This window comes from Actinia tenebrosa, unplaced genomic scaffold (assembly GCF_029948245.1).
Source record: "Actinia tenebrosa isolate PJP-AT-01 unplaced genomic scaffold, QUT_ActTen_1.0 PGA_scaffold11__36_contigs__length_13525064, whole genome shotgun sequence".
NCBI classification, from domain to species: domain Eukaryota; kingdom Metazoa; phylum Cnidaria; class Anthozoa; order Actiniaria; family Actiniidae; genus Actinia; species Actinia tenebrosa.
In genome coordinates, this window is record NW_028292571.1 from 4,679,769 (window position 1) to 4,693,781 (window position 14,013).

Sequence of the window (14,013 nt, forward strand, 5' to 3'; positions counted from 1 at the left end):
ACATGGCTTTTTAAGCTTTTTGTATTATTTAACTGCAAAATTTGTTTGTTTGTCGAACCAGCTTTTCCGGAGAAAATCCTTGCCATTGTACGTTATATTTAGATTGAGATGTCTGGAAATTCAAGGAATTTACAGGAGCTCTATTTTTAGGTGATTTTTTGCGCCTACGACTGTGATATTTAAAATTAAGATATCGTGTATGTGAAAAAAAATTAGCAGGAAAGGCATTCAGTAGATGAAATAGTTCCTTAATATCAAAAATATCTTTGATACAAATGTCTAAAAATAACTTTTTAGATATTTTTCCCGCGCTAGAAGTTGGTACTTCACGTACTCGTGTCTTTGCCAAGTCCTACTACTTAAAATAGCTACCTGACATCAGAATCGTATTAGTGCCAACCCAGTAAACTATAAATAAATCCGTTGTCGTGATTATTATTTTTTGGACTTGGAAGAGAAAGAGATGTGCGCTGAAACTGTATTAGCCACTTGAGAAACAAGAAAGAGGAGACAAATTTTGATTTTTTTATCTAATTAGCAAAAGAAATGATTGTTTATTTGAGATGAAGTATATCAAGATTAGTAAGTCAGGCAAATGTCTTGAAAAGAACTAGATTTACAAGCTTTGGAGAGTGCCAAAAATTTACAAATAAAGAATGTATCGTTACAGTAAATGTTGAGACAGTGAGTAAAATATTTGATAGCATGTAAATATCTTGCGCATGCGCAGTTCAATTGAGCTTCTACTCTTCCTGTTTACTCATGGAGGCTATTTTGGGATGTTTTTTTGTGGTAAAGATATGTTGGACAAGAATGAAGTTCTGATGCGACCTTATTCGTTCCATTAAGCCAATTCGTATTAGGAAGATAACTTGCTTGGCCCATTGTTTTTGGGCGCCAATTAATTTTAAAAGCATCCGGCTGTATACATTAGTGGTTTGGGGTCAAAGGCTTTAATCCGATCGTCTTTATTTGTTATTATTCAGCATTAAGACACGCTAAATTCAAATTTGATTTGTGAGATAGCCATGCCCTGTCTAATAGTTAATGAATGGTCAATAACCTGAGGTAAAAAATAATCAAACTGTCTATTTGTTTCTCTCCTTTGAGAAGAAAACTTTTTTAAAAGTCCTGATTCGATCTTTCGGGAACGATCTTTTCAACTTTGTTAATCTTGGGATCTTCGTCCTTCTGGAAGAAACATGAAATCATAAATATTACTAATTTTATTGAAGATAAGTCATAAAATTGATATACAAAAAATAAATAATTAAATAAAAAATATATGTAACATACTAATTTTAACACTAATTTTAATCTAATTTATTATTATTTATTTCATATTTAATGATTTTAGTTTTATTCGAAGTTGCTATAAATATATATGTAAAAGATATATATTATATATATTCCTATACCAGAAGTATGTATTACAAATATTCCTAGAAAGCTTCCTTCAACCACTAAACACGTGACGTCGGACGTCATTCATTGTCATGGCAACGGTATACCGGCCGAATAGTCGGCATTTTGTCTTTGAACAAAAAGTACATTTATGCTGTTAGCATTGCTCTTTTGAAATTTCGACAGAATTTTCACGATCATTGAAATTAAATCTGTTGTTTGGTTTGCATACCGTTGGGAGGAGTCAGATTTGTAAGTATTTCTTCTATTCTTTATTGAACATTCAAAATCACTACATATGCTCTTTCAAAATGCTTTAATGCCACTCAAAAAAATAAGATCGTGACAAAATTAAATATATCGTCCCTCGAAAATGACAAAATGAAAAAATCACAACTATAAATTCAGCAAGGTGATAAATCTTTCTTCTAACTTCGATAGAAATAATATGGACCATTTTTTTTTTTTTTTTTTAATCGAGTTGCATTATATCTGATGTTGATACCATAACCACTTCTTTGACTACCTTCGGAAAATTTATGTATCTAATAATTTGACAGAATATTATGAGTGCCTCATTACCCTTCGTCAAGTCGATCGCCTTGGTGTTGCTGTTGATGCAAGTATATACACTTAACGGAGACATTATCACTCCGTTTACCTCGTCCATGTTTTCGAGCAACCATGATATGACCACGACCAAGATGCCATCAACCGCTTCTCAAATGGTTGGCCACATGAGTATTTATACTGTTAGTTATACCTCCGATACACTCATTGTAAGTCAATCGAACTCGATGGGCAGCGCTGTGGAGATGACGACTCATTATAGCTCATTGGCTGTGAATTGGTCACACTCAATGACCATGTCCCATGCGTCTAACATGCACTGGTATCCAAGTAGCCTCTCGGACAGCGACCATCTTCCTCATCCATCCTTGTCTACTTCAACATATGAATATCATTTGCTTGCATCTTCTCAGTGGACGATGGGCCAGTCTTCATTAGAGTCAATAGAATCGTCCTGGAGCATGCCAATCAACAGCATACAGCAATCTTCGATTCATTCGGCAGTGTCGTCCCATATGTCTTTTCACGTTAGCCAGATGATGTCACCATCGCATCATGAATCAGTGTCATCATCACAAGTTAATCAGTCGCCATCACATTTACTTGAACATTCTCCTTCGATGTCCCCTCAAACGCCTCCATCTCCTGCTGTCCAACAATTGCACACTTCACCATCACATACCGTATACCATTCTTATCCGCTGTCTAGGCATCACACACCTTCATCATCATCGGTCCATCACAGTGAAGATAGCTCACACATGATGGATCATTCAGCATCACATACCGTATACCATTCTTATCCACTGTCTAGGCATCACACACCTTCATCATCATCGGTCCATCACAGTGAAGATAGCTCACACATGATGGATCATTCAGCATCACATACCGTATACCATTCTTATCCGTTGTTTCAGCATCACACACCTTCTACATCATCATCAGTCCATCACAGTGAAGACAACCCACACATGATGGATCATTCACCATTCCATACCGTATACCATTCGCATTCGCTGTCTAGGCATCACACACCTACATCATCATCAGTCCATCACAGTGAAGATAGCTCACACATGATGGATCATTCAGCATCACATACCGTATACCATTCTTATCCGCTGTCTCTGCATCACACACCTACATCATCATCAGTCCATCACAGTGAAGATAGCTCACACATGATGGATCATTCAGCATCACATACCGCATACCATTCTTATCCGCTGTCTCAGTATCACACACCTTCATCATCATCACCAGTCCATCACAGTGAAGATAGCTCACACATGATGGATCATTCAGCATCACATACCGTATACCATTCTTATCCGCTGTCTCAGTATCACACACCTACATCATCATCAGTCCATCACAGTGAAGATAGCTCACACATGATGGATCATTCAGCATCACATACCGTATACCATTCTTATCCGCTGTTTCAGCATCACACACTTTCATCATCATCATCAGTCCATCACAGTGAAGACAACCCACACATGATGGATCATTCACCATTCCATACCGTATACCATTCGCATTCGCTGTCTAGGCATCACACACCTTCATCATAATCGGTCCATCACAGTGAAGATAGCTCACACATGATGGATCATTCAGCATCACATACCGTATACCATTCTTATCCGCTGTCTCAGTATCACACACCTACATCATCATCAGTCCATCACAGTGAAGATAGCTCACACATGATGGATCATTCAGCATCACATACCGTATACCATTCTTATCCACTGTCTAGGCATCACACACCTACATCATCATCAGTCCATCACAGTGAAGATAGCTCACACATGATGGATCATTCAGCATCACATACCGTATACCATTCTTATCCGCTGTCTCAGCATCACACACCTACATCATCATCAGTCCATCACAGTGAAGATAGCTCACACATGATGGATCATTCAGCATCACATACCGCATACCATTCTTATCCGCTGTCTCAGCATCACACACCTTCATCATCATCACCAGTCCATCACAGTGAAGATAGCTCACACATGATGGATCATTCAGCATCACATACCGTATACCATTCTTATCCGCTGTCTCAGTATCACACACCTACATCATCATCATCAGTCCATCACAGTGAAGATAACTCACACATGATGGATCATTCAGCATCACATACCGTATACCATTCTTATCCGCTGTCTCAGCATCACACACCTACATCATCATCAGTCCATCACAGTGAAGATAACTCACACATGTTGGATCATTCAGTATCACATACAATGCATGGAGTTAGTTTGACAACATTGCACACCTTCAGCCATGACACATTACATGATTTCATGATGCAGCACTATACTCAGAGTCATCACGCACAGCCCACGCACACTGTCAGTCTGATGGTGATGGAGAGGAACTTGTATCCCCAAGCCCATCATACGTCTAAAATGCACTTGACTGATAGTTCACAGAGGACACACCACATCGTTAGTAGCACCAGTTCAATTCATGATCCCGTTTCATATAGCATGGCAAGTCAACACCATGGTAAGTCAAGAACCTTTTCCCTTCAAGCAATAGATTACAATAAAGCAATACACATAGACAACCTAAGCTATTGTAGTGCAAATGCAATCGTGATTGTGCCTTAATAGCGTCGTAATACGAAGAGTCGATCTAAGAACTGGGTAGTGTCATGGTGTACAGGAATTGTTCTGGGGGATTCTATTCAAATTCAAATTCCAATATGAAAATTCATTCAGCTAGTAGTCTTTGTTCTACGATAGCATATATCATACTATAATAATTCAATGGCCGTCAATCAACAAACAGCAAGAAAAAATATCTTAAAAGAGATGTCTATCGCGCGCGCCCATTGGTCAGTTTGAATAAGATGGCACGTAAAGAGAATTTACTTAGGCTTTGTCAAGATTTGTGTGTTTATTTTTAGAAGTAGTACACTGGGGATCATGGCATAACCTGGGTCACTGTGAGCTGGTTTGTTGCGGTATAGGAGGTCTGGTGACTCAGATAAGGAGTTGCACTGTTATCACACTCGACGTATCCTCTTCGCACCCTTGTAGTCATTATGGGAGAACATCCAGGCAGGTCACGTGTGAGTTTGCTTGCCCGTCGTGTAGTTCGGGTAAGTTTATGATAAATTTTATTATGAAATAACTGTTATGAATTTCGCGTTCTGATTGGTTTGGACCTCGTCCTTTATGAGAGCACATTGCATATTGCGCGCGCACTTTCCATTGCGTTATTCCTATTTAAAATAAAGGTTATTGTAATTCGTATTAAATAAAAGAAATAAAAAACTTGCTTGCTGTGCTGTGTACCGTTATAAAGCACTTGGGGATTAACAGAACACTCGAGAAGTGTCGAGAAGCAATCCGCTACGCGTCGTGCTTCTCCTAACACTTCTCTTGTGCTCTGCCAACCCCCGCGTGCATTATGACTGCACACAGCACGCGCGAGCGTTTCTATTGCTTCATTATTGCACGATAAAGGGTTAGGAATAATCCCTTCGCAATATGCCATTCTTTAAAACCACTATACCAGAGAATGCTTTTGGTGCTTCTTTCTTATTTGAATTTGTATTTCTTCGTGAGAATAGAAAGACCATGGCCTTTCCCTTCGCTTTAGTGACCAAAAAATAATTGTCTCCAAGTTGAAGTTTGGACTTGATCATGTTCATACATTTGTCCACCCTTCACTCGGAGCAATCTTTTAGACTCGGTACATGATGCTATGTATCCAAACCGAGGAACTGAATAGCACGTTTGCCTTCCACTGTATCTCAGTTGGGAAGGACTTATAGCCCCCTTGCAGCGCATCGGAATGCAACTAATTTTGGAGGACATAACAAAGGTTTCCAGTTCTCAGGAAATTGAAATTATTTTGGTTTGTCCTCCAAATTGAGCTTTTTTGACGTCACATGCAAGGGGTCTATAGACCATTTTCGAATTACACATGGGGGGGGGGGGGGGGGGTCAGTATTCAGAAACATCAAACGCCGAGTAATGTATAGAATGCACAACTTCAGCAATAAAAACACTTTGAAATTCCACTGACATTGACTGGAAACCTGAATATTCAAAGTAATTCCATGCGAAATCGAGGCTAATACTGTACAACAGAGAACTCGAAACTGGAGTATTACCATCTGAATGATTCTTGTTGTTTTTGTTCTTTCTTTAAGGGTCAAAGCCAGGTTCTTTTGGTGTGGTTATAACAGGAATGTGGTCTCTTATTTGGTAAATATATTCATGTTTCCATTGATAAAATTCAAATTCTCCAGTCAAGTTCAAAAGATGCAGCTATGTTAAAATAAAATATGTGTAAGATAAGTATGATGACCCCAGTGTAAGAGGAATTCGCCATTTACTGTCTTTTCACGTTCAAACACAAAGCATAGGACTTTTCTGAGATAGCGAACATGGTGCAATGTGGTCTAGTTTGAGTTCAAACACCTTTTATTCACCACGACTCCTTGCGTATGACGTCAATCTGGGGGACAAAACAATAAAACAATTTACATGAGAAATGTTTTCAAAATCTCAAGAAAAGAATTCGAGAACTTAATTGTTTTAGCCCCCAGATATGGAATTAGACCCCTTGCATGTGACGTCAAAGCAGCTCAATTTAGAGGACAAAACCAGAGAATTTCAATCCTATGAGAATTGGAAAAAAACGGCGTGCATGCTTTCGGCAAGGGGTTTATGAGCCGTTGTTTGTACCGAATCTAGGACACAATGCAACATATCCGAAATAAGAAAAGACCCATTCAGCTGAGACTTCTTTCAAGGTAGTTTCAAAAGAATATTCAATTCTTAACCTTGGAGTCTCAATGGACTACTTCCACGATGCGGCGGCCATCTTGAATCGTAAGGCATTATGGGTCGCCTAGGGGGCAAAACAAAACAAAGATGTTGAAAAGACGACCACACGATATTTGAGAAATTTCCTCAGTTTTGGAATTGTTTATTTATTTTAATTCATCTTTTGTCAAATTGTCTTGTCGTGAACCGTAAATGTCAATCTACGCTATTATTGTAACAAAGCTTTTTATATTTGCCCCTGGAAGACCCATAATGCCTTGTGATTCAAGATGGCTGCCGCATCGTCGAAGGAATCATTTGTATTTGACCAGTGAACTTAACCGATGTATGGAAAATGGTGAACGAGTTATTTCTTGATTAACCAGTAAGACTTATACTAAGGGTCTATAGATTTTCAGTGCTAAAATACCATTTTACTTTCAGTCTGACCGCAATAATGCCTTGAAAACTAAGCTTACGACGTCCAGACTGAGTACTGCAGATGTCACTATTTTTGCCCGAACACCACAGTATACTTTACGGTCAATGATGTCATCATATAACGTGGATTTCAATCGTATCCTAACCTTATTGTGATTATTATGAATTTCTAATATCTTTCCTCTTATCATTATTTATACATTTTATTTGTCTTTATATAAGAACTTTAATGTTATTTTAATAAATATTAGTAACATCTTAAGTCTCAGAAGGTTGTAGCAAATTTAAAGATACCATTTCTTTCTGGCATCCAGGGGTAATCGATCTTTGTCAGGGGCGGATCCAAGGGTGAGCAGTCTCAGTATATCGTTATCAACAGTCACCCCCTTTTCTCGAGTTCCTGGAAAAACCTTTGTAATAGTCACCCCCCCCCCCCCCCCTTCTAAAATTCCTGGATCCGCCCCTGCTTTGTAGTTTCTTTTCTAAAGCAACTCCTTCGAGTATTTGTCAGGGGCGGATCCAAGGGTGAGCAGTCTCAGTATATCGTTATTAACAGTCACCCCCTTTTTCTCGAGTTCCTGGAGGGATCTTTGTAATATTTCCCCCCCCCCCTCCCCTTCTAAAATTCCTGGATCCGCCCCTGCTTTGTAGTTCCTTTTCTAAAGCGACTCCTTCGAGATACTCAGCATCATTAAGGCATGGCTCTCAGATGAAAAACTGTTTGGCTATATCATAGCCAGTTTTCTACGAATCTTCCCCAAACTTGGCAAGTTAATGTCTTTTGTGAAAAGAAGGAACCTTAGAGCCTTGGTTACCATGGAAACTAAGTCACGTGACCACAAGGCCGCCATCTTGGATTTTTAAACAAATCGTTCGTAGTCGTATTGAAACTACTTCAAAAGTCCTGAAAATCCATATTCCTTTTTATATTTGCAATACCTATATGGATCTAATTGGATATCTTGGAAATTATATTAAGTTTAATTTTTAGAATATTTTCTGTATTTTCCAAAAAATTAAAAATATTCTAAAAATTAAACTTAATATAATTTCCAAGATATCCAATTAGATCCATATAGGTATTGCAAATATAAAAAAGAATATGGATTTTCAGGACTTTTGAAGTAGTTTCAATACGACTACAAACGATTTGTTTAAAAAATCCAAGATGGCGGCCTTGTGGTCACGTGACCTGGTTTCCATGGTAACAGATATGCGGTAATTGCTTGCCTTGAAGAATTACTACTACGAGCCAAATTGGGGAAAGATTCATAGTAAACTGTCAAAGATATGAATAAATAACTGATTTTCCATCACTTCCTCAAAAGAGCCATGCCTTAATGGTGCTGAGTACTGCTTCCAGTGTTAGTTCTCTCGTAGTTAGATTCAAGAACCTAGCACTGGATGCCAACGAATGAATGGTACTGCTGATAGATATAAAAAAGAAAAGTCCTAAGATCATTATATATAGTAAATAATTCAAATAATTTCAGTCTTGCACTTTCTTTACGTTTAACTTCTAATTTAGTCCTTCCAAAAGCCTTTAGCTTTTATCTGTTACCAAGCAGACTTTGCGTTTATCAGATATATATATGAGCATGCACATGCGTTACTATTAGGCTCTAATACAATTCCAAAAAGAACTTTATTCTCTAGGGAATGATACGTGGTTTGAAATGGATAAACAGTGTACCAAGACAAATTGAGTTTATTCAGGTCCGCTTGAAATAAAAAGGAAAAAAATTGTGGTTCTCCCCTACTCCTCCGCTCAGCCAATTTCTCTCCAGTCATACCCCCCCCCCCCCCTCCATAAATAGCGAACGGCCCATTAAAAGCTTGATCCAGCACGTTCGACCTCATTAGCTCGGGCGTAATGCTTTGCCATTTCAAACCACGTGTTGTGCGACTTCTGCAAAAGTAGAAGCTCTCCCAACTTTCTGGAACAAGTTAATTTGTTGTTCGCGTGGTGGTAATACGAGTCAAATTCACTCTGCAGCTTGCAGCGCAACGATATTGCGCGACAAGATACACGATATTTTGCTCGTATTACTGCACCTTTATGCAGTCGTCTAGATACACGTTGTGTCATTGGAAAAACAAAAAGAAATGAAAAAATACCCCTATACTCAAGCAAAGAAGCTATTAGTACAAACTGATTTAGAATTGCTTTAGTCGAGTTCATATAGACGTACGTAGTCATGTCTAGCTATGAATGATCAAACAGCTTGGAACCTCATGCTCAGTGTATGTAAATACATTTGTGTTGTTGCGCAGGAAATAAAGGTTACTAGATTTTTTCATGCAAGTCTTTCTCTTTTAAAATTTTGAGCATTTTTTTCTTTTCTCTTGCTAAATTCTCTTTCAGGTCCAATAGAAGTTTGTTGAGTTCTGCTCGAAACTCATCATCGATGACAGGCTGTACTTTGTATTTGTCGGGATCTTTTGAGACTGAAATGAAAAACAATAATTTGCATCCATCCATCCATCCATCCATCCATCCATCCATCCATCCGTCCGTCCGTCCGTCCGTCCGTCCGTCCGTCCGTCCGTCTGTCCGTCCGTCCGTCCGTCCATCCTTCGTCCAATCACAAAGCCTCCCACTCACACTCTATTCATCCATCCATCCATTCATCTATTCGTTCATTCATTTCAACCTTTATTTTGATTCCTTCCCCTTCCCCTTCTTTCTTCCCATGCATCCTTTCATTTTATCTCATACATTCATTCGTGTTTATTCATTTGTCAACCTTACCTTTGGTTTTCTTCCTTCGGTAGGCTTCATATACAAGTCCGCATACTATAGCAATAACGAGCATAACAATCATAGTATTCAGTGATTCCAAGAAAACGTTGGATGATTCGTCAATCATATCATCTGCCACTTGCATCGCTGGGGATATTTTTGAGCTCTAAAAACAACAACAAACGGCCTTGCATGAACATGTTATCAATAGACTTCATTTTCGGTCTCGTGTGGATTTTTTACCAACTGAATGGCAATTTTCCCACTGGAATGAATATGGATAATTGCCCATGGGGCAGAGCTTGGTCCTCAGTCAAGGCTGGCAATGAGATTCGTAAGAATCATTCATGATTTACACCACACAATAAGGTATGATGAGTTATATATGGTCTTGTTTGTTTGTTTGCTTGTTCGTTCGTTCTTTCGTTTGTTTGTTTGTTCTTTCGTTCGTTCTTTCGTTCGTTGTTTTTGTTGTTTTTGTTTTTTGTAGGATGAGTTTTAATTTATACTTATTGAGGAACACTTCAAACAAGGATTAGCCTATATCGGACAGCTTAAAACATTTCATTATCATATACACCTATTTCAAGTAATATATCAAACGCATGAAAAAGTGTTTCATCCGATTTTAGTTTTTTTTTTTCAGATGGAATACACTGAAAATAGTATTCAGTATTCAACCTTTTTTGAAATTGCTGTATGTAAAAAGTAGATAGTGATAGGCGATAGGTCATTCCAAGACAGACAGGAATTATGGACACACATCTAAACACGGATAACCAAGGTGCTTTAAATGCTTTTGTCAACTACGAACAACACTGAAGAAATAGAAAACGCGCGCGGAGCGGAGCGGAGTGCTTCTCGACACTTCTCGAGTGTTCTGTTAATCCCCAAGTGCTTTATGACTGCACACAGCACAGCAAGCAAGTTTTTTATTTCTTTTACAAAATACAACCTTTATTTTAGATAGGAATGATGCAATGGAAAGTGCTCGCGCAATGTGCAATGTGCTCTCATAAATCACGAGCTCCAAACCAATCAGAACGCGACATTCATAACAGTTATTTTATAATACTGGATATCTCTCTCGATGGCTTTTCAACTGAAATTTTTCTTCCCCCCCCCCCCCCCCCCCCCGTGTATTCGAAGCCTTTATTTGTCCTCATTTCGATCGCAAAAAACTTAGCGATATATATTTCTAATAAATGTGAACAATGCTATTCTTACCTTATATGGTCTCGAATTAGCCTTGACGTGTTCGTACACCCAGGCACGGTTCTCGCTTAAATAGTGGACCACGCACTTTTGAATTTTCTTGGTTGTTCCAGCCAGTACCACACCGTATGCTTTGTTAGAGTCATATATTTTGTTTAAACGTAGCGAAGGGTGATCAAATAACTCTTTACGGTAACTTGCAATATAGGCATCTATAAGGGCTCCTTTTACTTCAGATCGCAACATGGCAGATTTTAAATCCTCCAGTGTTTCGTATCGTTGTTCTGTAAATAGTGAAATAAGTATTCATATCCTTTGAATAAGCATTGAATAAGAATGCGAGCGCTACAAGCTGATGTAGAAACGTAGAAATGATGGCACTAAAGAACTGAGGTATCATGAAGCCCGTCAAAATTGACCGGCGCAAAATAAATTTATGTGCGCCATTGAAATAAATATCATACACAGCTATTTCAAACAAAGTTTAATACTGAATAGTGCATACTGAATAGTGCATACTGAATAGTGCATACCTGAATACTGCATACTGAATACTGCATACTGCATACTGAATACTGCATACTGAATACTGAATACTGCATACTGAATAGTGCATACTGAATACTGCATACTGCATACTGCATACTGCATACTGCATACTGCATACTGCATACTGCATACTGCATACTGCATACTGCATACTGCATACTGCATACTGCATACTGAATACTGCATACTGCATACTGAATACTGCATACTGAATAGTGTATACTGAATACTGCATACTGAATAGTGTATACTGAATAGTGTATACTGAATAGTGTATACTGAATAGTGTATACTGAATAGTGCATTCAGGGCATTGTGGGTCTTGTTAATTTGACATAAAAAGTAAATATACAGCAATTAACTCTCTACATGTAGTTAGTATATTGTTTAAGATGGAATACACTAAAGATAGAATAGATTATTATATTATTAATCCTACATTAGGCAATGTAGGTGACCCACAATGCACTTCGGTCTTGGAATGCACTATTCAGTATGCAGTATTCAGTATTCAATCTTTTTTGAAATAGCTGTAACTCTTTGATAATTGTGTTACTTTCAAGGACTTTTAAGGAACATTTTTTTAAAAAATTTGGTAGCCTGGGATGAAGTCCATGATTTCAAAAGAAAAAGTGACACTGGCAGTTTTACAGATTTTGTCGCAAGCATTGATGCATAAGTTACACTATAGAGAAATGTTGCGTGAAATTCTTTTGTTTTCTAATATAATCAAAGCATCCCAGCGGACCTAACGCAAGCCAGAGTAGGTTCAAATGAAACACGGTATGATTGCTTGACTAAAGAATAATGTTGAATGTTGAATTCACATTCCGTATAATCTTTGTTGTCATCTATTGTTTTAGCTTGCACGAACTTCAAAAATAAAAGTGTTAAAGAAAAAGGTCTAAGCAGAACGCGCGAGATAAAATGGTATCATTTCAGATAGACCATTTTTGAGTTCCAAAATACCGCTGCGTTACTTGTTTACAGACTTATTTACTCAGCCTTAGCCTTGAATCAGTGTCTAAATATTCACAAATAACAACGTAACGGGAAAGTAAAGAATGCACAACTTCAATAATACAAACTCTTTGAACCTCCACGAAGCTTCACTGGAACATATGAATATTCTGCACGAAACCGAGGATGATCCTGAGCAACAGAACTAGAAACTGGAGTATAGAGGTTTTGCGCCATCACGTGACGGCAGCCATGTTAGATGGCAGGAAAATACGATCGTCTTACATGAGAATGAATTCAAATCCCGAGAGCAAAGGAATTTTATTCTTCTGCCATCTAACCCCATGTAGCCCAAGCTGTATTATGAGCATGGGCACGTGATAATGCAAAACTTCTATTGTTTGAATCCGAGCACTTTACATCCATACCACGAGGTTTTCACATGATATTCGTTCTTTAGTAGCAGTGGGTTACCTGTGTTAACCTTGGAATTCTTCTGTAGCCCTAGTCTATGCTCCGATGAATTGTCAATTACAGCCACCTAAGAATTATAACGTTCATACAAACACAATCAACATAATCATGTAGACCTATAACTACATGACTACGAAATAATTTAAATCCTTGCGATTAGTGCTCTTGAGAATCTTTCTTCGAGTTATCCAGTTTTTGCGCCTCTGCAAATCCCGACACGCTCAATCTCATTTTAAAAGTATCAAAAATTTGACGTTTCGGCGGGAAAAAAAGGAAAGAAAATTTACAAAAATAAATCGAGGTTTTCGCCTTAAAAAACGGTAAAGGTTCAGACACACGATGCGAAGTTTCCTGCAACGGAAAATCGCACCGTGTGTCCATCTGTGCGCGCGACGTCGGTGGGGACGTTGAAGAAGTAAAAACGAGTTCTACTTTTGTGACGTCGATGGTGACAAATTTTATGTGATGTCGCAAGGAAATTTGCAAAGTGTGACATCACCCCTAAACCCGACAGACCCAAATTAACGTCGCATCATGTGTCTCAGCATTAAGGAACTGATTTTTTTTGTTTACCGCAAGCTCTAAATTCATGTGAATAAAGGAAGAGTTAAGACTACGTAATACCTTTGTTCCATACAGCATCATTGGTGATTGGGTCTCTTCGTACGTCATCGTCTCAAGAGCTGCGCTGAAGGCACCCATCATGATTCCAAACGACACAAGACCAAACAACGTCCAGAACACCGTGAAGATGCGAGCTGGAATACTCACCACGGTTTTATCACCATAGCTACAGACAGAAAAAGTGGAAAGTAAGTGAATAAGGGACTGTTCAATGTTCTA

General features: G+C 38.4%; 1 protein-coding gene across 1 annotated transcript in view; it reads right to left on the bottom strand.

Annotated features, from left to right (window-relative positions):
• Positions 1–9,027: 9,027 nt before the first annotated feature.
• Positions 9,028–14,013, bottom strand: part of LOC116292932 (uncharacterized) — a 29,168-nt gene continuing 24,182 nt past the window's right edge. The window contains exons 26-30 of the mRNA XM_089027268.1: positions 13,795–13,960; positions 13,171–13,237; positions 11,200–11,471; positions 9,982–10,138; positions 9,028–9,677 (exon numbers count right to left, since the gene is read on the bottom strand). Coding sequence (XP_088883394.1) covers positions 9,517–9,677; positions 9,982–10,138; positions 11,200–11,471; positions 13,171–13,237; positions 13,795–13,960 — 823 coding nt within the window. The 3' untranslated portion in view covers positions 9,028–9,516. The remainder of the gene's footprint in view (positions 9,678–9,981; positions 10,139–11,199; positions 11,472–13,170; positions 13,238–13,794; positions 13,961–14,013) is intronic.